The sequence below is a fragment of the Ruditapes philippinarum genome, unplaced genomic scaffold (assembly GCF_026571515.1).
Source record: "Ruditapes philippinarum isolate M1 unplaced genomic scaffold, ASM2657151v2 ctg316_1_1_1_1, whole genome shotgun sequence".
NCBI lineage: Eukaryota > Metazoa > Mollusca > Bivalvia > Venerida > Veneridae > Ruditapes > Ruditapes philippinarum.
This window is the reverse complement of record NW_026855923.1, coordinates 272,207-299,005: the sequence shown is the minus strand read 5'-3', so window position 1 is coordinate 299,005 and position 26,799 is coordinate 272,207. Positions and strand designations below refer to the sequence as shown.

The 26,799-nt window shown below is 33.7% G+C and overlaps 2 protein-coding genes across 2 annotated transcripts; one reads left to right on the top strand and one right to left on the bottom strand.

Moving 5' to 3' along the window:
- The first annotated feature begins 411 nt into the window (after window positions 1-411).
- On the top strand, window positions 412-13,286 carry LOC132744829 (RNA polymerase II-associated protein 3-like). The gene is made up of 10 exons (XM_060733613.1): window positions 412-715; window positions 2,955-3,089; window positions 3,682-3,792; window positions 3,943-4,070; window positions 5,785-5,977; window positions 8,009-8,110; window positions 9,174-9,668; window positions 10,717-10,814; window positions 11,906-12,000; window positions 13,115-13,286. Exons 1-10 carry the CDS (start codon window positions 551-553, stop codon window positions 13,204-13,206), a joined length of 1,614 nt encoding a protein of 537 aa, XP_060589596.1. The 5' UTR covers window positions 412-550; the 3' UTR covers window positions 13,207-13,286.
- A 9,199-nt stretch (window positions 13,287-22,485) lies between these two features.
- Window positions 22,486-26,239, bottom strand: LOC132744822 (acetylcholine receptor subunit beta-type unc-29-like). The gene is made up of 3 exons (XM_060733604.1): window positions 25,682-26,239; window positions 23,797-23,894; window positions 22,486-23,288 (listed from the first exon to the last, which is right to left on the bottom strand). The coding sequence occupies exons 1-3, from the start codon at window positions 26,192-26,194 to the stop codon at window positions 22,547-22,549; spliced, it is 1,353 nt and encodes a 450-aa protein (XP_060589587.1). The 5' UTR covers window positions 26,195-26,239; the 3' UTR covers window positions 22,486-22,546.
- Window positions 26,240-26,799: the final 560 nt, after the last annotated feature.

Below are 26,799 nucleotides of genomic sequence, written 5' to 3'. Positions count from 1 at the left end.
AAAGATATTTTCTGCGTAAACTTGTGTGTTTACTTTATTTATTTCTGCTCGGAATAATTCATAAAATGGAAGCCTATTTAATCATTGTCTTAAAAAGAAATAATTGTTTTATGTTTGACCTTCTCTGGTCTTCAACGGTCACCAGTTTCCAAAGACCTTCTTCTATATTGATCGTTTATTCAATTGTCAACTATATTCCTGATACAAACGTTTATTTATCCCCCACCCCCTAATAATGTTGAAAATAGTTAAATGAAATATCTTTATATCATTAAAATGTTCACCGCAGGAAACCATTTTACTTGTGGCTCTATGTAAACGGTTGTTTGGGACAGGGCGGTTGGACAGGGCGGTGTCGACATCGGCTTTCTCCGTTACTTTCCGTAATACCGAATGTTCTTGAATTTAACTGTATGGTGGTGATATTTAAACCTGCAAATCCAACATGTCTGCGCCCATCGTTCAACACTGAACAGCAACCAAGAATATCAATAGTTAAAATTGTGTTGTTTTCAGTATCACCTTTAAAGTGAAACATAAATAAACAGTTATGGCTACGATATCAGAGCAAGAAAACAAAATGCTGAATCTTCAGTTGCAGATGAAACAAAATAATGAAGATTTGAAGAGTTTCTTGGGCGATCTTGACAACTGGGAACAGGAGATGAAACAGATTGATTCCAAATTGAAAAGTAAAAAGCCATCAGAAGAAATGGTAAGTGGTAACATATGAACCTGCACTAACATAACCAATCTTGGCCTTTTATTTGGCATTGTTTTTTTTTTTTTTTACCCCCCCCCCCCCCCGGGGTACGGCTCATTGAATGTTCGCAAAATATGTGTTTGATGGTAGAAAATATTTATTCTATTTGAAAGAACCTGTCCTAAGTCAGAAATAAATTCTAAGTCCATTCCCATTACACTATATACTAATATATAGACAGGTAACAACTTCCATTAGAAGGTGTCTATGCCCAATCAGGGTTTTTGCCTCACAGTTTTTTATACAAAACAGCAAAAATTAAAAGGAATTAAGCAATATTATATGTAGTCAAATAATTTATCTATCGAACCATTGTAAAACTTTTCTTATTTCTCTTATACTTCACGAGTACTGGCCGCCAAGGTAACAAAAAACTATTCATTTACACGAGGTCGACATCAATCGTGGCTACGCAGGAAACACAAAGTTAGACGACTGTTGCAATTTTTAGAGATTATAAATATCACAAGCATTTATCATGCTGGGCAATTAAAAATACATAAAAGTAATCAAAATATTCCAATAACCTATAATGACAATGTGATATAAAGTCACCTGCGGCTTCAGAATATTTCCCCGTTGACATTTCTATAAAAACACCGCCATCTTGACAAATATAAACAACCGTAATCTGATTGGTCATTTTTTTCCCCGAAATTTACAGGTATAGTTTTTCGGGAAATAAATCTATTTTAGTCTATCTATGATCTATCTTCCAATAATGTTGACCCTTTCTTGGGGACATAGGGTACTAGACATGTCTGCGCACCAAATTCAAAATCGCAAGAAAATTAAAAAGAGGTGTTTAAAAGATCCATGCTAGGTATTAAGTAGAGGTTATTGGTTCTTATTGGACTCCATGAAGGTAGAATTGTGTTGGCCAGTTGGGATAGGTTGTTCTTTTTTTTGTGTCAGGGATAAGTTGACACTTGGAGGGGTTAAAATTTTATATCCCACTCCTACTTTCAGGGTTTTACGGGACGCAGAATTCTGCGTCCCTATACGCATAAATTTTGACATGTACGCATATACGTTATCCAATTGCGTCCAAGAGTACGCACAAAAATAATCCTAGACAATAGAAATTATTGTTTCTGACCCGACATGATTTTATCTCTTTCTTCTCGAAGCTCACAAAATTCCATTTAAATCTAATACAGCATGCAGAAAATGCTTGCATTTGTTTATTTCGGAAGTTTAACATAATTGAAATCAACTGCGCATGCTCTTTGCAAGTGCCCGCTGCAGAAACTAATGACGTTTATCGTGCAAGCTACAGTAACTGATGACGTTTACCGTAAAATATATTTTAGGTAGCTGTTTTTGGTTTTTCTGTTGCTATATTTAGACGGACTATTTATAACAAGCAATTATTATTGGTAAGCGTATCCAATGTCGATCTACCAGTTCGGCGAATGTATTTTGTACATGAACGGCAATAATAAAAAAGCAGTGCTTTTTGCAAACTTTCACAGTGTTAAAGAAATTAAGTCACTGGGTATGTTATTATCATTGGTGTTATAAATATAATGGTTTCGGCGAACTTAACTTATGAGGAGGTGCAAAAGCGGTTTTGTCGGCCTTTTGTTATATGATATTTTTAAAAACGCAACATATTTAGCTGACTGGTCTGTAAAGATATCTATTTTGTGTTCACTAGTTCAGCTAAAATATTTACAAATAGATCAATGCAAATTTTCAGTCTGTTGGTGTAATCACCTTATCAATAACAAAATATGCTACTAAAACTTGACATTCCAGCCACACAAAGACTTATAAGCCTTGGAAATAGCACATGATATTATTGTAAAGGGCTATAAAAAACCTAGTGATAAAAGATATTGAAATCATATACTTCTTATGAAAACAGTACAATATACATGCATATATTTCTTACAGGGTAAATAAATGATTTTAAGCAAAATAGAGAGGTCTTCATAGTCTTTTATAGTGATAATACATTTGTAATTTTGGACACCTAAAATTCAGGCCTGGACCCTTACTTTTCTAGGCTGTGCATCCACTGGACCCCTAAAATTTCAAAGAGATGTAAAACCCTGTACTTTACTTACTGTTTTAAGTTATCTAAAAATTCAGTTTGATTGGAAAATTAAATGTAAATGACAAAAAATGTTTCTGTTTTTATAAATTATTAAATATGAATGCATATATTTTCTTTGATTCGTTATAGAAATTACCACCAGTGAGAAACAGCCTGGACAAGAAGAAAATGAAAAAGAAGGTGAAGAAAAGAAAAGATGGAAGTGACAGTAAACCAAAGAGAATAAGCAGTTATGATTACAGATCTTGGGACAAGTTTGATGTTGTATGTTGTCACTGAAGTTTATCTTAATGAATGAATTATAGCAATGACTTCTTATTCCACCTAAATACATCTGCATGGCTAGTTTGCATATCTCTATAGTCTAACTGGACTCTATGCTTATACATATAGTAAATAAGCTGTACATAGATTCTAGTTTGCACTTTTGATTTTGGAATCCTTTAATATTTTGACATGACAGGTCCATATATAAAGTTGGACATAATTCAAATATATCAAATATACAAAAGGAATATATGATATGCCCATAACAAGACTGCAAACAGTTTAACTTTAATATGATATGATGTTGTGAAGAAGTTTGTCGAGTTAAATATTTCTAATAAGGTATTAGATCATAAATTATATAGCTGTTAGGTAACTATCAGAAACTTAGCAGTGACTTGTTACCTTCTAAAAGAGTTGCCTCAAGTCAGTTATGCCAGTCTGTACTGGCAGTCAGAGTAAGATTCTTATTTTATTACATTGTATATAATTATACTCAATGGAATCATTCACATAACTTATGTATTTTTGCTATAATTGCTTTTTTGAGGACTGAGCATTTAATTCATAATCTGTATGTATATTGAAGGACAAGGCATGTGAAAGTAACAGTGACAAATCATCTGATGGCGAGTATGAAACAGACGAGGAGTGGGAGACAGAACGGAAGAAACAAGCTGCAGTTCTTGAAAAAGATAAGGTGATTATATGGCCAAAAATTATCTTCAACAAGTTATTTTTGCTTTAAAATTGTTAAGTTACAAGTACACTTTTTCAAAGTGAGATCACCTACTATAGATTTTCATGTATAATTATGTTCTACAGTTATTTGCATATCTTAATTTTGTAGGGTAATGAATACTTCAAGAAGGGGGACTATGCCAATGCTATAGAATGCTACACAAAAGGAATTGACTATGATCCAACAAATCCACTGCTACCTGCTAATAGAGCTATGGCACTTCTTAAACAGGACAAGTATTTAAAATTGATTTTTTTTTATGTTATTATGCTTATCAGAGCTCCAGATAGCGTGCGTATCAGCGTAAAATACGCATAGAAAATCTAAAATACGCATCACTTTCAAAATCCGTGCGTCAAAGTTACGCACAACAAAATGAAAATACGCTTGTATGTCAAAATTTAAGCGTGAAAGAATAGAAGTGTAAACATTTGATATTTAGAAAGAGGATGTTTTGAGCATAAAAATCAATATATTTCCATTTTATTGCTTTGAAAACTAAAAATTCTGTTGTCAACAATGCATGTTAAAAACGAAAGTAACAGGAAGTACAGAAGGGAGATAACTCTCGTAGATCAACCTGTGAAATAATTGATAAAATTTGTGCCAGCTAATCATCGTAGGAGTTAACATAGTATTGTTTGTTTAGGCATCTACATGTATTGACATGCTCATGCCTCAATATAAACAAAATATTTTAATTTCTTTTACTTTTGTTGTTGGAACAAAAAACATGTTTTTCACTTGCAGTTTTGTACTCAATATTTTCGTACCCAGTCTACAGTTACGTACAATTTTCTTCAGACCAATGCTTTTATTAAGGAAAGATAAAAAAATCTTGTTTAATTTTCTTTGATTCAACTATAATTGTTCAAATTGGAGTGCATGATAAGGTACATGCCAACAGAACTAAAGAAGGAAAAATATTGACTCCTATAATATAAAATAATTTCATTGCTTCCACTAGTGGTAGTCCAACTAATTGTACTGCGCGACGAGATATTGTGCTATTTTCGTGTCTGGGCAATATCTCGCCTCTTAAAGCGAGATTCTGCCCCAGAACGAAAATATCTCAGAATCAAGCTTTGGCACGTCAATATATTTTGACTACCACTAGTGGAAGTTTGGGAGTCATTTACTCCTTCATTTTTCTTAAAAAAGAAAACAAACAAACAAAAACAATATTGTAAGTTTAATTTGTTAATAAAAAATGCAAAATGCATTTTTTGACAGATTTTACCCCTTAAGTTTTTCAGAATTTGCATTTTACCCCTCACTCTAGATTTTGAGGGGTAAAAACCCCTCGGCCCAAAAAATTATCTGGAGCTCTGGCTTATAAAGCCTTTGGTAGAAGAAGGAAATGCAAGTATTTTGGCTAAAAATCAATACTTTGTTTATTTAGGTTTATGTAAAAGTTGCGAAAAAGAAATAATGAAAAAGTATATAGTTTGTGAGCAAAAATGATAATATCTGTCATATGTTGCGGTTTGGATAGGTCTATCCGTCCCCATGAGGCAGGTTCCTGATGGACGGATATTCCAATCCAAACCAAAAACGTATGTCAGATATTTTTTCTTGCGTATTCTACCATATTCCATCATATTTTAAATTCTTTGCCTTCAGAAAACAGTTTTTTCATGGAAATTTATGTAATTACACCCGTAACTATTTTCTTACAACTGGGTTTAAAATTACAACTCCATTCATAACAGCAAAATTATGTCATCATATGCATGCCATTGTATAGCACTCCCCATTCCAGAAGAAATGTACGGCACGGGTAAAACTTACGGAAACACAAGTCTGATATGCAAGAATAATATTATCAGCCAGTGTAAGATTTTCAAAGTATGATATTTGTTGAAAAAAATAAAATTTCTACGATAAGTATGATAAAATATGTATTAAAAAATTATATCCAAATGTGTGTAAAAAATGTGATTCATGCAGGTTTGGAGCAGCAGAACTTGATTGTTCAGTGGCCTTGACCTTAGATCCCCTGTATACAAAAGCTTACTTGAGACGTGCCTCAGCTAGACTAGGATTGAAAAAGTACACTGAGGCAAAATTAGACTTTGAGAAAGTACTACAGTTGGAACCACAGAATAAGAAAGCTAAATCAGATCTTGAATTGATAGAAAAGGTAAATGTTTCATACATTATCAGTATATTTATACTGTACAGACTTTGTACTTAAAATATTGATGTTATGGATTAGTTTTATCATTTGGCCAAACAAAATATTCTTTATTTCATGTTTTCAGTAATCAGAATTGAATAAAACTCTTTATCGGATTGAAAATCAATTACTGTAACATTTTGATGTTGTAAATTTGGTACATTTTGATGTTGTAAAGTATACTATTTTGCATTTGGTGTCAGAATGCAAATGTAAACTTGTGTTTTGAGAGAAGTAAAATTTACATAAAAATGAAATATAAAACATTTTAGTGCATTCTTAAATCTAGTTGTATCAACACAAGTTAGATATTCCTTACACAGTGAAGAAATTTTGAAAAATATCACAAGTTTAAGATGGAGTAATTACCATATGAATATTTTGGACAATGCAAGGATGACATGAATAGAACATGTATGTTTTGGCTTGTTTAACAGCAAATTCATGAATGTTCTGTTGAGATTGTCTATTGTATGAGATCTAGATAAAAAGGGATATCCTGAATTGTTTTGTCCAGAAAAAATATTCTTGTATTGGCCTGTGTAATAACATATTCATGAAAAGAGTGTAAAAGTATGTAATTGTTTATTGTTTATTAATTAATTCTGATGTAGATTTAAAAGTATAAGTAATGAAACTATTTTCAAGCTCTGATGAAGGTAGGTGAGGGTTAACCATGGTTTATATCAACAAACCTTAAAACTGAACTTGCATTGATTGTTGAACTATATTAATATTGTAAAATTATTATACCCCCAAAACCAAGTTTGGGGGGGTATATAGGAGTCACCCGGTGGTCGGTTGGTCGGCCGGTCCAGCCGTCTGTTGCATTTTCCTTGTTCGGAGCATAACTTGAATACTAATGGTTGGAATTCAATATAACTACATACAATGGTCAAGCACATTGAGAGGAAGTACAGTGCTTAAGAACCATAACTCTATCTTAACTAATTACAGAGTTATTGCCTTTTGTTACTTTTCCTTGTCCGGAGCATAACTTGAAAACTACTGGTTGGAATTCAAAACAACTTAATACAATTGTCAATCACAATAAGGGGAAGTGCAGGGCACAAGAACCATAACTATCTAAAGTAATTACAGAGTTATTGCCCTTTGTTACTTTTCCATTGTTTTCTTTTGTCCAGAGCATAACTTGAAGACTAACAGTTGGAATTCAATATAACTTCATACAATGGTCAAGTATATTGAGGAAAGTGCAGTGCACAAGAACCACAACTCCATCTTGACTAATTACAGAGTTATTGCCCTTTGTTACTTTTCCTTGTCCGGAGCATAACTTGAAAACTACTGGTTGGAATTCAATACAACTTCATACAGTTGTCAAGGACATTAAAAGGAAGTGCACTGCACAAGAACCATAACTCCATTTTGACAAAATACAGAGTTACTGCCCTTTGATACTTTTCCTTGTCCAGAGCATAACTTAAAATGTACTGGTTGGAATTCAAACAACTTCATACAATGGTCAAGCACAATAAGAGGAAGTGCAGTGCACAAGAACTATAACTCTGTCCAGAGTAATTATAGAGTTATTGCCCTTTGCTACTTTTTCATTGCTTTTTTCTTGTCCAGAGCATAACTTGAAAACTACTAGTTGGAATTCAATACAACTTCATACAATGGTCAAACGCAATGAGAGGAATTGCAGTGTATAATAACCATAACTCCATCTTCAGTATTTATAGAGTTATTGCCCTTTGTTCCTTTTCCTTGTCTTTCTGGACTTATTACAGAGTAATTTAATAAAACTTCATCAATGGCCAACCACATTAAAAGGAAATGCATCATACAAGAACCACAACTATCTTAAATTGCCCACAACTATAACTCTATTTCAATTCTTTTACAAGGTATTCTGTTACTAGTAACATCCTCATTTCCGAAGCAGTCTTGCTGGGTATTAATCACATTTAGTGGTAGTTCTAGTTAATGAATTCAATATAGTATGATATACATGGTATTTTATGTTTGTAGGAGTTAGCAAAGGAAAAACTTGTCACACATTCAGACACAGCAGCCAACCCTAACCTTGGTATAGTTAAAGCAATCTCCAAAGCCCCTAGTGAGAGATCACAGGTAAGTTTAATATATTGTTTTCACAGTTTTGTTCAATTGGCCAAGTTAGCAGGAAATATAGCATATTAGATCTACCAGTATGGATGTCAAACTTCTAATTCTGTTACAAATTTATTGTTACAACCCTGGCTTTGGAAAAATAATCATACAGATCATTTGGCAGAAATTTTGGGAATATAGCTGGAACTTAGTCTGAAAACATGCGTTAGTTTACAATAGCTTACTATCTGTTAAGACAGGACGGATGTTCTTTTTTAATAAACATGCTGAAAAAAACATCAACCTATTAAAATAACAATGTAATGTTTGTTTGAATCATGTCCCTTAAATGCTTAAAGATAATTATACATAAATAAAATATCACTGATAGGTTTTTCTAATTGACATGTTGGCCACAAATTTGTGAAACATGTGAGTTTTTTTTTCAACTTTAAAATGCTGGTAAATAATAAAAAAACATATCCCTGGTGTTGATGTGTCACTTTATAGTTTGTTATTAGAACTTATGAATTATGAGAAAGATAATAATTACAAATGTAAATCTCACTTCTATTAAAGAAAGGAAATTAATTACAAGATAAGGGGCGTCCATGGCCGAGTGGTTAAGGTCCTTGACTTCAAACCGCTTGCCCCTCAACGCTGTGGGTTCAAATCTTTCATGTGAGGAAGCTATCCAGCTAGCTTACGGAACGTCGATGGATCTACTCAGGTGCCCAGTTTTGCCTGAAATAATGCACAAGAGGACACCTGAGCTCTTCCTCCACCAGTAAAGCTGGAACGTTGCCATATGACCTATACTGTGTCGGTGTGATGTAAAACCTAATCAAACAAATAAACAAACAATTACCAGATTAGATGATAGGCAGTTGTACTGTTGTAACTTGTAGTACTCTTAAATTTTGTGAAAAATAACACAGTGATTTTGCAAAAGGGGGAAGAACGACTTGATGTAAATTAAATTTTAGGGAAAAACTGCATGATTTTATAGATTGCATCCTATATACAGATCCTGCTGTACAAATTAATAAAAGATTGATACATTGTTTTATTTTATCTTTACCAGAAACCTTTAAGAAGAATCACTATAGAGGAAGTAGGAGTGGATGAAGTTGATATAAGATCTGCTGTGGCTAAAGCTGAGGCTTCCCAGAGCCAGGCTAAGAGAGATATTGTAGAGAAAGAAGGGGATAGTTTTATGAGGTTCACTGCTAATTCTCCAGCAGATATTACGTCCCTCAGTGTTAGAAACACTTCTGTTAATACTGACCCTTGTTCAGAAAGTAACAGTGATAAAACGAAAACTATATGTGATAAAGACTTACCCAATGGTGATAGAAATCAACCAACTGCTGTAACAAACTCAAAAACCAAGGACGTATCAGTGAACAAATCACGGCAAGTTGGTAATGTAAATTATAGTGGCAGTAATACAAGTGCTTCTTCTAGAGGTGGACAGACATCTCCACGAGACAACCTTATTCCAGTGAATTCAGTGCAATTTCAAGCTGACTACAGAAGATTGAAATCTGACAAACAAGCATTTTACCAATATTTCAAGGTAACAGAAAACTCTAAAAATCTACTAAACTGATTGTATAAACGCTTTTTTTTATAAATAACATGAAGATGGGAAGGGCCACCTCTCAGTGTATATTCAAGTCCATGTCTCAAGATTATAAAACCTTTTTTCAGAGGTGAACTTTGTCTCTAATCTCATGACTTGATTGGTCAGTACATTCTGTGCTGGTTTCTGAACAATCAAATACAAGAGATCAGAGTTTGAGTACAGAGGTACCCTTATAACCTTTTAGTTTATACACATTTATTTTAGTTAAATTGTGTTAGAAGCTATAAGCTTAATGAAACACTCAAATCCATTCCTGTAACCAACCAGTACTAAGTAATAAATGTAAAGTTTCTTGCCCAAAGAAACAATGGTTTGCCCCACAGTTTGAACTCACATGGTCAGCAATCCTTAAATTACTTGTCCAAGGCCATGTCACCACTTTTAACAGTACACCTAAAGACACATCCTATACTGACATTTTGAGGCCTCCTTAACCAAGTGTTAAGATTGTTAGGTTCAAAAGGTTTACTGCTAACCACTGTAGGTTTGACTCACACTAAGGACTTAGGATTCTTTTATATGTGAAAACTAGCTAGGTTATTAAAGGTCGTAGTTCTTAAAGTCTTCCTCCACCAATATAGCTGGAAAGTATGTATGACCTAAATAGTGTCAGTATGACTTTAAGCCAGACAAAACATATTTACTGCTGACCTGTTTAGAAAAGTTTACAGTTACTTGTTAAATACTGGTCTGCTCTGGTATAACATAAAAATTAAAAGCGTCAGATGTTTTTAACTCAAACTTGGTTAAGAATTGCACAGAAATATGATTTTTAATATAATTCTGAGGATATTTTGTTATTAGTTTTGCGTATCTTACCTTTTAAGTGACCCAGTTGATCTAAGTCAGAAATTCAAATTTTATGTTTTAGGCTTTTGGATTGCAGTGAAGCTTCGTTAAGTAATTACCTACAGTAATAAAAGTCTGAGTAAGTGCTGTTTGAAACTGTACATGATTGTTATATTCTTGATTTTTACAGAAAATCCCGCCATCAGATTATACAAAGTTGTTTGGACAATTTCTTGATGCAGACGTTTTACAGACAATCTTATTGGTGATCAAAAGATGTTACATTCCGTAAGTCTTTGTAACTTCCAGAGTTTAATGAATAAATGTAAAATATTATGTAAATACTTCCCAGTTGGTTTAACCAGTTCATTCATATAAATTTGCGATAAGAATTGTCCATCACAAAACACAACAAGTGTATTTTTGTATAACTTGAAAGTAAAATAGTTTTTACATAGCTTTAAAAACTTAACAAAAATTTTATAAGTATTCTGAATTTCAAACTTGCCACAAAATATCTTTCTTTCAAAATGTATGTATAATCAATAATCAATGAAGATGTGTCTTGGCCCTGATTGAATGATTTTGATATGTAATCAATTATGCAAATTACTTTGACTGAAATTTATTCATTTAAATTTTTTATTAGTTTATCTTAAACTATCACAAAATACTAGTTTATACAAACTTTTAGTCATGACTAGAGTACTGTGAAGATCTCACACAAGTTTAAAAACCCCCCAATAATGATACTATAACAAAGTAAAATGACTGTCATCTTAATTATAATTATTCTCTTTCTAGGATAAGTTGCAATTTTGATGAATATATTTGACTGATGTACTAACTTGACAATCAACAGAGATAATAACAAATGTTTAAAGTATTCACATAGATGAATGAAAAAGAAAATCATATTCTCTGATTTATGTAAATATATGCCCAAACCTAACATATTTTGAAAATTGCAGTGATTTTTTCCCTATATTTTACAGCCAAATAAAGCCATTTCCCCTTGCCAAAAATTAATGAATTTTTTTCCTAAAAATGCTATGTTTTCTCCTGAATGTCCTGTTTACATTAGTTGCCAGAACTATAAATTATCAGCAGCTGACTTATATCAGTTAGTTGAAAAGTTTAAGGACTGAAAGCTGTCATTGTAGATGGCCTATGCTATGTACCATGCCTGTTGAATTCAATTGAAATTGAAAATTTTATAAAAATTAAAAAGTGTGGGTAAATTCGATATCAACAATGACAAAAATTTAAATTGTTGTTTTACTTTGAAGGTCAGATTTATATTAAGCACTGGTTTTGCTGAATTCTTAGTTAGACTTTTGAGAAGATAAGAGTTTAATTGTTTCTGTGTTCCATTTCAGAAATGGGGATAATTGTTGGGAATGCCTCAAGAATCTAGCTACAGTCAAACGGTTCTCTATGGTTGCAATGTTTATGTCCAAAAAAGATAAAGAAGGTATTTATAAATCTTAATAGATTGTAGATATAAACTTCCATTATAATTTTTACTCTTTACAAAACTTGAGCTGATATTTGTTTGCTTTCATATCCATTGATAAGTCAGTGGGCATATAATTTTTGCTCATTTCTTGTTTGTGGAAAACCTTAAATTGTAAGGATGTTATATGTTTATGCTTTATAGTTTGACACAATGTGTGTGTGAAAGAGAGTTTGATCCTGAAATATGACTTAGATCCCTAAATGACTGGCTATTTAAGTTGGGATTTTCAAAATTAAGTTTTATCATTTGATTCAGAATATAGCCTATAGATTAGGATATTTGGTTTTTATGCATACAATCTGTTGACTCATAAACACTTTTTTAAGTGATCAGTTGTACAAAATTAACATGAATTTATACAATACCAAGATAGATTTGATTGTAGGAATTTAGCTGACATTAAAGGCCCATTATGAAAAACTTTCCTTATTTCTTTCACAAAAGCTTTTCGGAATGCTTTTATAGTTTCTAAAAAGTTACTCATTGACCAATTACCTGAACTATCTTTTTCTTTTGTCACTTTTTGGCAATTAGTACAATTATAGTGATTTAGTATTTTGATTGGAAGTTAAAATACTACTTTATTTTTGCTACTTTTGTGACAAATTATTTCACGTTAGTGCTACTTTTTGCAGGTAATAAGCATCTAAATGCTCTAAGATCATTATTCAAATGTTATAAAACTTTCCCTTTCTAAAGAAGTAAAAATCCCAAGGTTTTATATGACTGTAACAGTGGCCTTGAATATACATGTGCAATGCAATGCAATACAATAATGATCTCTTTAATTGCATTGTGTAGTGTCTAACCCAAAATGCAAATAATACAGTTCCTAACTTCAGGTAACAAAACTATCAGCATTTAAGCTTAAATTATCATTACCTGTTTTAATTTTAATTTTAAAAAAATCACTTAAATTCATGGGACATGTCATGATGTGAATAAACATGTTAGTAAAGATAGCTTAAAAAGTCATATTTACTCTGTTTAGAGTTACACTTTCAGGAAAACAACAAAATGTCTTAGATTTATCTATCTACAATGTTTAAGATTTGTCTATTTATTTCAGTTTTAACAGACATTTTCACACATTTGAGGGACTGTGGACACCATCCAGAGACTGACATCAATGCTTTAGCCTTGCAGTATGACCTGAGATAACCTCAATGTTTAACCATCACTGTCTGAACAAGACTTATTTTCTGTATGATTTGTGTTTAATAAAAAGTTTTTGAAATGTTTCATGAACTTGTTTATTTTTTAACTTAATGATTTGAATGTAGTTATCAAAGCTTCTTTTTTTTCCTCACCTGGGCACAAAGTGCTCAGAGGTGAGTTTTTATGATGACAGTGGGTCAGTTGTTCATCATCCTTGGTTCGTCATCTATGATTATCTATAATTTCTTAATACATCTCCTCCTAAACCACTTGATTGATTTTGACCAAACTTTACAGGAATCCGAATGATTTTCAGGTAGTCCTGTACAAAAGTTTTATAAATGTGTTTTTTTTGTCTGACCCACTTGTAATTCACAGAGGCTAAAAATAGACTTTAAATATGAAATCTTCTCAAACACTACATTGGCCAGAGTTTAGATATTTGGCATGTAGCATCACCTTGTGGTCATCTACAAAAAAAACAAAACATTAAAAAATGCCTGTCAAAATTGGTCCTGTCGCATTGGTCATTTGATTGATTAACACTTGTACATTGTATCTTAAAAAGCCACTTCTCAAAAACACCTAAGCTTAGATCTTTGGCATGTTGCATCACCTTGTGGTCTGTTACAAAAGTTATATAAATCATGACACCGGGGTCAAACTGGCCAAATCCAGGGGGCCCACTTGTTTGTATTTAAACAGACATCTATAAGAAAATATATTAAAGTCTTATTTTTCTGAAACCACAATGGATAGAGCTTTAATTCTTTTTTGGCATGTACATCTACATAAGTTATGAAAATCATTCCTCTAGCCTGAGGTAAAAAACAAAATGGCACTGCCCATGGGCTCACTTAGTTTACATAGATTTATGTAATAAAAATGTCTTGATAATCTCTGAAAGTTCAATGCCCAGAGCTTAGATAACCTGGTGGTCCTTTTCAAAATTAAGTTGGTAATTTAACTTTTTTCACTTGATATGGAATGTAATTAATCATGTCTATGAGTTCCGGTTGAGTTAATCATTTTCCTTTGTAACGCGGTACAAGTTGTATTAAAATTGTAAATATTTTAACAAGATAATTGTAATACGAAGGACAAAATGTTATTACAAGACTTGTATTTTTCACAGAGATTTATATGTTGCTAAGGACGGAGAACTGGGCAATGAGTGACGTAGGTGTGCAGTTGGTTGTGAAACGAGCATGTTGAACGGTTGTACAGCGATGCTGTATATCGTGTATCTATTTTAAATATGAAATGGTTATCTGTATTTACCTACACAAGTCTATTTTTTGATAGTTTGTTCACTTAATTGATGGCGAAAAGCTGGAATTGTTCTATCAGAACAGAACAGAACTTACTTTATTTATTAACAATAAATCATTTTCTTTACATTTTTATAGGTAATTTATGATTTAATAGATATGATATAACAATCAACGTGTGACATTTAAAAAATGATTATCACACATAGGGCCTCGTCTTGAGTGATATTCTGTCCACGTGTTTACAACATCAATGTCACTCTCGTAGCACCGGAAGTACCAGCGATCGTTGAAATACAACACAACCTCCCATGTAATTAATGCTGCTCTGTCATGGACGTTGAAAGCAATACCATGCTATACCAGTATAATATCACTACCAAAGTAGCCTAGAAATGAAGACATTTAACACAGGTCTTTCTTCAAGCAAGCAATGTTCTGTTTGTTTTATTGGTTTGTACGTCACACCGACACAGTTTAGGTCATATGGCGACGTTCCAGCTTTACTGGTGGAGGAAGATCTCGAGTGCCCTAAAGACTGCGTCACATTACACTCCGATTAGGTTTACGATCGAGTACCGATGCCTGAACGGGCTGAAATTGCAAATTTTTTAAAGGTCTCCGGCCGGTGACCCTCCGGTGTCAAGTGACCGGTGGAGCACCGTACGGGTAATCGGAGAATTTTAGTGCAGAGTTAATATTTTCTTCCGGCATCCGCTACATCGCCAGCGCAACGTAGCAGACACGGTAAAATACCTTCCGATACCAAGCCGGACACCTTTTGTTATCGGTTACATAACGGTTAGATTTTTTACCTCCTGGGCGCTAGTTTCTGAGCGGTCTGACACCGAAGGCGTCTCGGCAGGTTACTGACCGGGACCCGGATGGACGCAGCACGTCGCACGTATGGTCCTAAAATGTCCGTAAGGATAGCGTTGGGGTTATTAAACAGACCGTACGGCTGGTAAAGCCTTTGATCAAATTCTCGGACGACGGTGAAGGTCACTTTCGTTGTACAGATGTTATCAGTACTTTGCGAAAGTGAAAAAAAAAATATTACTGTTTAACTGCTTGACAGACTGTCTAGGAGCGATGCGGTGGCTGAACTGTGCTCTGGTATGTATATTCAAGTTGGCTTACTGCCAAAGTCCTCAGGGTAAATCATAAATAACACCATCATTCTCTCATTAGCAAGCGTGCAGAGCTGAATCGGTTAAATCGCTGGATTTGTTATCTGTACATTGTGGGTTCGATTCCCGGGATGACCAACTGAAATTGCTAGGAATCTTTCAGACGAGACTTTAAAGCGAGGTCCCCTATATGAGTGCTCAAAAGAGAAGGATCTTGGCTCTTTGACGTTGGTCATCCTGTGTGACTAGATAGTGTCGTGGTTGCGTTCATTGAACGCCGCCTTCCTTATTGATATTTTTTTCCATATTTTTCTGAAATTAGGGCATCTTGCTATCTGTATCTTGCGCTAACATCTAGAACGACTAATACTGTTCTGGGCAACCGATGGCGAGTATTTAGAAACTCAATTACACACACATATTCTCTCAGTTTTCACACACGTCCATGAAGGTTTCTAAAAGTTTTCAAGTTTCATTTACAATCTTTTATGGAAAACTGATTTCAGAGTGTAATATACCTTCCAAAACAGAGAGCAAAGAAGGGGTGGGGGAGAAATCAGAGGAGAAGAAGACAAGGAAAAATGCCGACAAAAGAGGGGTGTGAATAACGGCCGGAAAATGGGATAGCATGCCATACGAATACCGTCCGACAGCCGACAAGATATCGCACGTATACTTTACCGTCACCGCACGATTGTTGCAAACAGGCCAGATAACGGAAGGCAACTGAAAATTTATCGTACGGTAGTCTGCCGGGTATCTTTAGAATATCGACCGGTGTCCAGAAAGAAGACGCCAAGTGTTTTCACCGGATGGCCGGGCGAGTACCCTCGGAAACCATCCGAATACCTAACTGACCACAGCGGGAGAATGACCGCCCACTTCTTCCCGGACATGATTGAACTGTTTCTCTCCGATCTCAAATTTTCAACGGTGTCCAATCGATCCCTCTATATCGGCCGGTCCCCGCTTGTAATGTGACGTAGGCATAACGAACATTATTTCAGGCACGAACGGGTACCTGAGTAGAGCCACTGACGTTCCGTAAGCAAGAAATGTAAATTAAATGATATTATCCAAGTAAAATAAATGGAATGGAAATAAATGAGGCTTATCACAACACAATGTTTATTCAAAAACGTGAAATGACATAAGCATGAAAAAGACTGACCAAAACATGTTTTATAATAAAATATTACCAAAAAATGAAATATTTGCATTAAATGTGTAGGGAAGGGGGATTGTAGGAAATAGAGGTCAACTGTTCTGGTTACATAATTTGGAAAAGTGCATTCCACCAAATAATCGTCACTATCACATAATATGCTTACAATGTACAATGAACATAGCGCAACAGCAAAGGGAAGGTTGGTACATATGGAAAGCCATGGCTGTCTGATATTGTTTTTTTTTTCAATTTATTTAACCATTTGGATAATATATAAGCTACTTCGACTATATATATGACTTGAAAACACCTTATTTAACCGGAATCCATTATATTAATCCACAGTTACAATATATGAAACCATACCGTCAGTGTATGAAACCGAGTTAGCAATATATAAGTTGATTTTCTCAATATATGATTCCAATTCTTCAATATATGGCACCAAAGTAGCCATATATGGAACCAGATATCTTTATATGAAACCGAATAATCAATATATTAATTCATTTTTACATTATATGAAACCATTTTATCAATGTATGGAGCCGAAATATCAATATATAAGTTGATTATCACAATATATGATACCAATTATTCAATATATGGAACCAAAATAGCAATGTATGGAACCAGGTGTCCTTATTTGTAACCGAGTTATCAATATATTAATTCATTTTTACAATATATGAAACCATTTCATCCATGTATTGAACCAAAGTATCAATATAAAAGTTGATTATCACAATTCGTCATTATATACCAGGTCTTCAATATATGGTACCAAACTAGCAATTTATGGAACCAGACGCCCTTAAAAGAAACCGAATTATCAATATATTAATAATTATTCATTTTTACAATATATGAAACCATTTTATCAATGTATGGAGCCGAAGTATCAATATATAAGTTGATTATCACTTAATATGATACCAGATCTTCAATATATGGATCCAAGTAAGTCATGTATGGAACCAGATGCCCTTATATGAAACCGAATTATCGATATATTAAATCAATTTTTCAATATATGAAACCAGTTTATCAATGTATGTTACCGAAGTAGCAATATATAAGTTGATTTTCACATTATATGATACCAGTTCCTCAATATATGATACCAAAGTAGCAATATATGGAACCAAAATGTCATTATATTGACGGGACTTTTTTTTAAGGCTGTATTCTATTCTGCACCGATATTGCAGTTTCGCGTTGAACTGTCAAAAGACCAGCGTGCTTGCTGCACATTTTCTAAATAAGGAAGTATTTGAATTTAACGTCACATTTACTTAAAATGGTCTGGGCAGGCAAAACTTATCGTTATATATGTACGAGTTGTATGTCATAATTTAAGCTACTGAGTCGTACTGACCATTAACAAAAACATATTTAAATCAAAGCACAGAAGGCGCTGAATTTGTTTGGGTCTCAGAATGTAAGAAAGGTACAGGTTGTGAGATTATATGTAAAGTGCCACCAATGCTTTCCAGCGGTTTAATTGTAGTAAATTGGCTATAAGGCTAATTGCAACACTGATATTCAATCCAATGTTTATTTGACTTAAACAATTTGAAAAAAAAAATGAGTTGCCTTTACTGGGATTTGAACTCCAGACCTCTCGCTTCCTAAGCGAGCGCGTAAAACCCTTCAGCCACGGTGAATTTATATGTGAACGGCCTGAAGAAAACCATATTATTCTAAATTAGGGCTTGTAACGACTTTTACTGTTGTTTAACACAGATGTAAATAATCCTGGAGCTTACTATTAGCATTTATATTTATAAAGAATCAAAGGGCTGTAAGTTCTGTGGTATTTTCTGATCTTTGCAATCTAAATCTTACTGTATATCTGTATGTATTTTCCTGTATAAGTTTATTTTTATGTATTATAATTCATTTTGCAAGGCACCAGAGTTTGATACATACGGAATTCTGCATAACTAGAGTTGCATCAAAATATCATTTATGTTCATTTTTTACGACAGCTACACTTTATCCTTGCATATCATGGCTACTTCCTTAACAAAGACACTTAAAAAAGAATTTAAAAAAAAGTTTTTCCTCGTCTGGGATTTGAACTCCAGACCTCTCACTCACTAAGCGAGCGCGTTAAGTTATACAAACAATGTCTGAATAACATCAAGTCATTCTTAATTTAGAACTTCCATTGCATGTCGGGTTTGTAATCCTTATTAATTTCGAGGTATTTTGTTTAGGATAAACCTGTTGTTTAAAATTGAAGTAAATAATTTAGCGAAAATCTTCTCGCCCAAACAGTCCGACATGTAGAATCTATATATTCCACTACTCGGTTTGTGTTGTATTCGGTAATCGACATCGCTAAAAATAGTATTTTCATTGATAAAATCATATTCATCCGCGTAATTTGTGATTGTGCAATTATTGACAATTCTATAAGTCAACGCTATTTTTAAACTTTGAATGCGTTGTAATTTGTTGGATACTTGTAACAAAATTAAAGTATTTCTTTCTTTTAAATCGCTAGTTTTAAGCTTTTTTGAGAACTACTTGTTGTTAGGTTTGTCGTAAACTTCTGTGTCAGAGATTGAATGTCCGCTTTGTATTTACTTATTTTCGATCAGAAAATACAATAAAACAATATTAGAAATCTTCGACCATTCGGGAATTGTTTTGCTTGAAAATTAATGTGCTTGTCTTTGACCATCTTTACGCAGTGATCTCCCCTGAATTTTTCGGCGTTAGTGTACATAAAAAGGGAAGTACTTTAGACTCTGAAATTTCGCTACCATTATTTGTTTGGTCTGACGACCCAAACAAATAAAAATAAGTTCATCTCGACCTTTACCTTTGATCAAAAATGGGCATGGCCTGTAGGACACATCAAGGTTAATCTACTCTAACAAATAATAATTGATTTCATGAAAAAGTGTATGCAATGTAATAACAGAACCCAGTGATCTCGGCCTTGAAAATAGGCTATTTTGGTTCCATATAATGGAAATTGCTATCATAGAATGTATCAACAACTTATATATTGATACTCTGGTTCCATACATTAATAAAATGGTTTCATATATTGTAAAAGTGACATAATATATTAATAATTCGGTTTCATATAAGGGCATCTGGTTCCATATATAGCTTCTTTGGTACCATATATTGAAGAACTGGTATCATATAAAGTGATAATCAAGTCATATAAAATTATTGCTACTTTGGTTCCATTCATTGATAAAATGGATTCATATATTGTAAAAATGAATTAATATATTGATAATTCGGTTTCATATCAGGACATCTGGTTCCATAAATGGCTACTTTGGTACCATATATTGAAGAATTGGTATCATATAATGTAATAACCAACTTATATATTTCTACTTTGGTTTCATAAATTGATACATTGGTTTTATATATTGAAAAATGAATTAATGTATTGATAATTCGGTTTCATATAAGGACATCTGTACGGAAGAGCATTAGTGCCAGGTGTATGTTTTTTATTAACTCGAAATTTCGAGTTACTAACTCGAAATTTCGACTTACTAACTCGAAATTTCGAGTTACTTATCTCGAAATTTCGAATTACTAACTCGAAATTTCGAGTTACTAACTCGAAATTTCGACTTACTGACTCGAAATTTCGAGTTACTTATCTCGAAATTTCGAGTTACTAACTCGAAATTTCGACTTACTAACCCGAAATTTCCAGTTACTAACTCGAAATTTCGACTTACTAACTCGAAATTTCGACTTATTAACTCTTAACTTTTCTAGGGTCAAATTGTCCACACATACTGAACATATCCTTCGCTTTTTTTGTGGGGGGGGGGGGGGGGAGTTGTGAAATCACACTTTCCACATTTCTGTGTTAACCGGGTGTTTCTTTTTTCTTAAGCACACATACAACCATCATGTGGAGAAACAACAAGTCCAAAACCCACCCTATTGTAAACTGTGCAATATCATGTGTTAAATAAGTTTTAATTGGCGTGTATACGCCAGTTAGTCTGTCACGTTTCTTTATACTAATAATGTTTTTGTAACATTATTCATTATTTACTAATACTTTGATATTGTTGATAAAAGTTGATAAAATTGATACTTGTTGTTATATATATGTTGGGAATAATATAAAAGCATCCGATTTTACAAGAAATATAGTCAGTCCAACAATTTTGACAAAGGCCTCAGCACGCCCTATTTTGGCCACGCCGCGATACTTTCCTCAGATGTCCCACACGTGAAGTATAGGATCGGTTTTTTACAGGGATGAGAAGAATATGATTAGTGAAAAGATATGTTCGAACAAATGGGATACAATACAACGTCTGAAAAACGCCTGAACGTACAAATTAAAGGAAGCCTTGTTTTTTTTTAGGTCGGGTGTGTACATGCCATTACTAAGTTTAAGTTAAATTTCAATAGTTTTTGTCCAGGCACCCGTTTCTCCATCTCCATCGTTCAAAGGCACTGCCTACTATATCTTATACCATCTAACTAATAACTTTGGCCATTCTTGTAATGTTAATAAGTCGAAATTTCGAGTTACTAAGTCGAAATTTCGAGATAAGTAACTCGAAATTTCGAGTTAGTAAGTCGAAATTTCGAGTTACTAAGTCGAAATTTCGAGTAAGTAAGTCGAAATTTCGAGATAAGTAACTCGAAATTTCGAGTTAGTAAGTCGAAATTTCGAGTTAGTAAGTCGAAATTTCGAGTTAGTAAGTCGAAATTTCGAGTTAGTAAGTCGAAATTTCGAGTTAGTAAGTCGAAATTTCGAGATAAGTAATTCGAAATTTCGAGTTAAGTAAGTCGAAATTTCGAGTTAGTAACTCGAAATTTCGAGATAAGTAAGTCGAAATTTCGAGTTAATAAAAAACATACACCTGGCACTAATGCTCTTCCGTACTACATCTGGTTCCATACATGGCTACTTTAAATTTGGTACCATATATTGAAGAATTGGAATCATATATTGAGCAAATCAACTTATTTATTGCTAACTCGGTTTCATACACTGACGGTATGGTTTCATATATTGTAACTGTGGATTAATATAATGGATTCCGGTTAACCCTTTCGCTGCCAGAGGGTTATTGTTTTATTGATCACCTATTTGCCAGAGGGTTTTCTAAGAAATTACTATTTTATTAATTAATATAATTATTATTATTTGTTATTATTATAATAATTATATAATCATATATGTTTCCAAATCTGTGAGTATAATAATAATTATTGTCGATGGTATAATTTTCTTTATATTTATTATTATTTTTATTATAATTATTATAAATTTATTATTATTACATATATTATTATAGAAACGGCTAAAGCCGTCCATATGGCAAATAAGCCGAAAATAACAGGGACAGCATAAGCCGTCCCTATGGCAGTGAAAGGGTTAAATAAGAAGGTGTTTTCAATTCATATATATAATAGTCGAAGTGAACTTATATATTATCAAAATGGTTACATAAATTGAAAAAGAACAATATCAGACAGTCATGGCTTTCCATAGGTACATGTATCAATATTCCTGTTGAGGGGATATAGCCGCCCTTCAGACTGTCTTGTTGATATTCGCTGTTCAAATGAAAAGACTCACTCACTCACTCACTCACTCACTCACTCACTCACTCACTCACTCACTCACTCACTCGCGCAGTCACTCACTCACTCACCAACTCACTCACTCACTCATTCACTCACTCACTCACTCACCGACTCACTCACTCACTCAATTTTCTACTCAAAAGTTCACATGTATATCATACTGTTGAACTTCACATTACTAAGAATAGAAACAGAAACGTTACAACCGTAACAATTGTGAGCAAAACTATGAATATAATTGTGTCAATACGTTGCAAAACCATCGCCCATGTGTACGGTTTTTCTACTTCATTCTCTACACATTTTTCTACATCTTTAATCTCCTCAAACTCGTCAGCACTATCGCACCCATGCTTTACACCTTTTCGAGGTATGATAAATGCCCATGGACAGCGTTTTTCCCCGAAGACAGCGATCAGTTTCGCTTGAAGAACGGTATAAAAGACTGTTAAAACGCTCAGAAATAAAAGCACCGTAATGAAGAGAACAAAATAAGAAATTTGAAGAGAGTTAGGAGGTAATGTGTTGCTGACAACGGTGATGAATATTCCGTAAGACAAAAATATAGTTATTGAAAATGTTCCCTTCTCTCCTGATCCGATTGGCACAAGAAAAATACAAATGTTTAGGAAAGCTAACATAAGTAAGGGCATAATCAGCGTGAATGTGACGAATCCTGAACGTCTATGCACGTGGAAAGATATATTTATGAAACTTGTATTGTACTTTGTGATTTGTTTTGTTTCTACTTGTTTCACATCCCAGGCCGTATTGTCCGTAAACTCTTCTAATGTAACATCAGTGTTGTGATTAAGAACAACGGTTGCTTCAGTTTCATCCGACACATAAAACGTCAATGTACAAACCTGCTTGTCAAACGGATAGTACTGGATGTTTACATCGCAAACCACGCTGTGTATGAAATAGAAAATTATTAACGATAATTACATAAAGATACCGGGTAATGAACCTACGGAAGCAGTTTACATTATTTACATGATTAATAATTAATTAATTAATGTAAAGAACAAATATGACTTTAACAAATACCCGAGTCTGTTGGAATATCGCGATATTTGTTGTTTTATATTGTAACATTAGCTCAAGTGGTTTATTACAAGATAAGGAGGTGACATATGCGAGGTGACTTAACAAGGAACATTGCAACATGCCATTACAAAAGCATGATACTGCGACATGATATAAAAAGAACATATGATTGTACATATACTGCGACATGGCAATACAAGAACATGATTGTACAGAATTAGTACTACAGATGATTCGGCAAAGCTCGGAAGCACAGACAATTAAGATCGAAAATGATAACAATGATTTTGAAGCATGTGTATAATAAAATGTACAATATAAAAGAAGGACAATGAAATGACGTTGTAGTAAGGTTTAAGAGTGATCATACCTATATAAACCCTCTGGTACCCATTGCACATCCCCGCTAGATGAAACCTTTGCTATGTCAGTTTCCATATTACCAACGACACCGTCGCCCTTTATTGCCTATAGATAATATAAAATGATTAAAGAGAATCAATCAAGGAAGATTTTTAGGCTTAGAAACTGATTCATGTCAATTTTATTAGCATAAAACATGTTTTACGTATACATCAACACTTTTAGCTCTGCTATAATATCTTATAATAATACTTTCGTAAAGAAATATATAAAAACATCATTTTCAAGTTTATTTTCTGAGGCATAAGCGGCTAACAGAGTAAACCACCGATGTTTCAACAAAATTCCATAAACCCTGTCGACATTTGGCGACATAAAAAACTTTAGAACCTCTGTCGAAATTCGGCGACATAAAAAATCTTAAGAAACTCTGTCGAAATTAGGTGACAAATAAAACTTCAAAACTTATAACGAGATTCGGCGATATGAAAAAGCCCTATAGAAAACCCTGCTGAGATTCGGCGACATAAAAATCTTTAGAACCCTTGCCGAGAATCGGCGACATAAAAAACTTCAGAACTCCTATCTGGATTCGGCGACATAAAAATCTTAAGAATCTCTGTCGAGATTCGGAAACATAAAAGTCTTTAGAACCCCTGTCGAAATTCGGTGACAAATAAAACTTCAGAAACCCTATCGAGATTCGGCGACATAAAGAACTTTAGAACTCCTGTCGAGATTCGGCGACATAAACCATCTTTAGAACGCCTATCGAGATTCGGTAACGAATAATACTCCAGAAATTCCGCCGAGATTCGGCGACACACACAAAAAACTCTGCAGTAACCGTGTCGAGATTCTGCAACATAAATATTTGTAGAACCCTTGTTGAGATTCGGTGACAAAAAAAAACTTTGGAGCCCCTGTCGAGATTTATTGACAAATAAAAGTTCAGAACCCCTGTCGATATTCAGCGCCATAAAAATCTCCAGAACCTCTGTCGAGACACGGCGACATAATAACTCGACCACAGAGCCGTTCTGGATCAGAATATAGGACATATTGCCCATGAGAAAATATCACAATAACTAAACGTGAAAAAGTACAATTAGTTGGGAAAAGCTTGCGGATACTTTAATCGGGTGCATAAATCGACAAAATAAAAAGCTTTTTTGGGCCGTAATTAAAAAACAGTTATTTGGGCTTCCCAAAAAAATTAAAATGATGTCTTTTGAACATTCCTATATATGGAATTCAGTTTTTATACCCGGCCTCTGCCCTTTGTGTTTTTTTTTCTGAAAACGGACTATAACTCACCTGCTACATCATAGGCATGATGCAATAAAAACACTCATGGTTTTAAACTAGCTCGGAAAAAAGCATTTATGAAGTTTTTTCTTTAACTGCCAGTTTTTAAAAGAAAAACAAAATACAATCTTAATAAGACTAGCATTCTCTTATCTGAAATGGCATGTAGCAAAAAAATATTGCAATTCGCTGTGTTGTATCCTGCAAGAGACCCGAGTTCGTATAATTGATAAGTATGAATAAGTAACCCGACAAAACATGGCGGTTGGGCGGGTCCATTTAAGCACCCCTCATTGAAGTTTTTTGACGTCCATTTTGTTATCATGTCATATTGAATTATTCGCTTTGATTGGCTAAAGGCAGGCGGTGTACAGGTAGAACTGTTCAAATGTTGTTAATTGTATATATCGCCCTCCAAGAACGGCAATAATAAGGATTATTTTTTTAAACCGGAGCTTTTTACGTCATAAAGACAACCATTTGATAGATTGCTGGTGCAGCATATTTATGTCAATGATAATTCTCCATATTTAAAATGAAACCTTTTATTCATGACATAATTTCTTGAAAGTTTAAATACTTACCTTTAATATAATCAAACTTGGTGTCCATATCTCCTTAATTGGTATTTTAACGGTATTAGTTTGCGAGTAATGTTCTTCATTCCATGTCAGAAGCTCGTCCCTCCACCACACCCGGAAGTAGCCAAGGATCGAAAACGTTTGACTTGCTATGTCGAAGTCTAGTATACTCATCGGCACAAACTTTGTTGATACATTTATGGCTGTTGATTGGTCCCATATAGGCCGTATCCTTGTATCGTACTCATAAAGAATATTTTTAAATAAATCCTTCATCACTGTTACGTCACCATAGATCCTATCCGATGCAAAATCAAGTGGTGCAATCTGAGATATATCACCATATGCAATAGGGTCTAGATTAATAATGAAAGAAACATTCAGTGGCACTTCAGTAATGGAATAATTATCAAATGGTACTTCATAACTAGAAATGTTCAATAATGTAGAGAAATTATCTGGTAATGCAAACTTCACCACTAAAATAAATGTTATATAGTTGTTTATAAACATCATAATGTTTAAACCAGTTAAGCAAGTTTAAACATATGAATTGGTCCAGTTAAGCGCGTATCAACGACTATTTAGCGAAATTGACTTTACGGCATGTTCTTTGATCAAATCAATACTTATCACTAGGAAAGGGCCGTTGAATAAATTCTTTTTCTCATAGATCTGTGCCAGACAGTAGCATTTGACTTTTTTTTAGTTTTTTTTTTGTCCCTAAAGTCATCGACAAGTTACATAAAAAGGACTTCTAGGGGTGTTTGAATACGACTCCCTTGTTCCTTTTGCATAAAAACAATTTCTCTAATTAATGAGCTGAAGCAATTGTTAGAGACATATAGAGCCATTCACAGACAAAACACACTCTAACCAGATTTAGTGCTCCGCCCACTTGTGTTTTATAATATAAAACGTCCAGTTTATATAAAATCTGTTCTATTAAGATTTGAAACCTGAAAATTTGAAAAATCCTCGTCGGTGATTGGCTTAAAAATAATGGCGAGCACTAATTTAGCTTTCTTATTTACGAAGAACACCCAATATGCACTCTAACCTATACTTAGAAAAATATAAACGATTCAATCAGTTAAAAAAGATCAACGTGGGAGTGACTA

What these genes read in the sequence shown, in the direction of transcription:
- LOC132744829 (XM_060733613.1), top strand. Translation starts at nt 551, where the DNA reads ATGGCTACGATATCAGAGCAAGAAAACAAAATGCTGAATCTTCAGTTG. An exon ending in AAAAGCCATCAGAAGAAATG is followed by an intron (nt 716 to 2,954) that starts GTAAGTGGTAAC and finishes GATTCGTTATAG; the next exon opens with AAATTACCACCAGTGAGAAA. An exon ending in GTCCAAAAAAGATAAAGAAG is followed by an intron (nt 12,001 to 13,114) that starts GTATTTATAAAT and finishes TATTTATTTCAG; the next exon opens with TTTTAACAGACATTTTCACA.
- LOC132744822 (XM_060733604.1), bottom strand. Translation starts at nt 26,194, where the DNA reads ATGATGTTTATAAACAACTATATAACATTTATTTTAGTGGTGAAGTTT. An exon ending in CAAGTTTGATTATATTAAAG is followed by an intron (nt 23,895 to 25,681) that starts GTAAGTATTTAA and finishes TATTATCTATAG; the next exon opens with GCAATAAAGGGCGACGGTGT. An exon ending in GTACCAGAGGGTTTATATAG is followed by an intron (nt 23,289 to 23,796) that starts GTATGATCACTC and finishes TTTCATACACAG; the next exon opens with CGTGGTTTGCGATGTAAACA.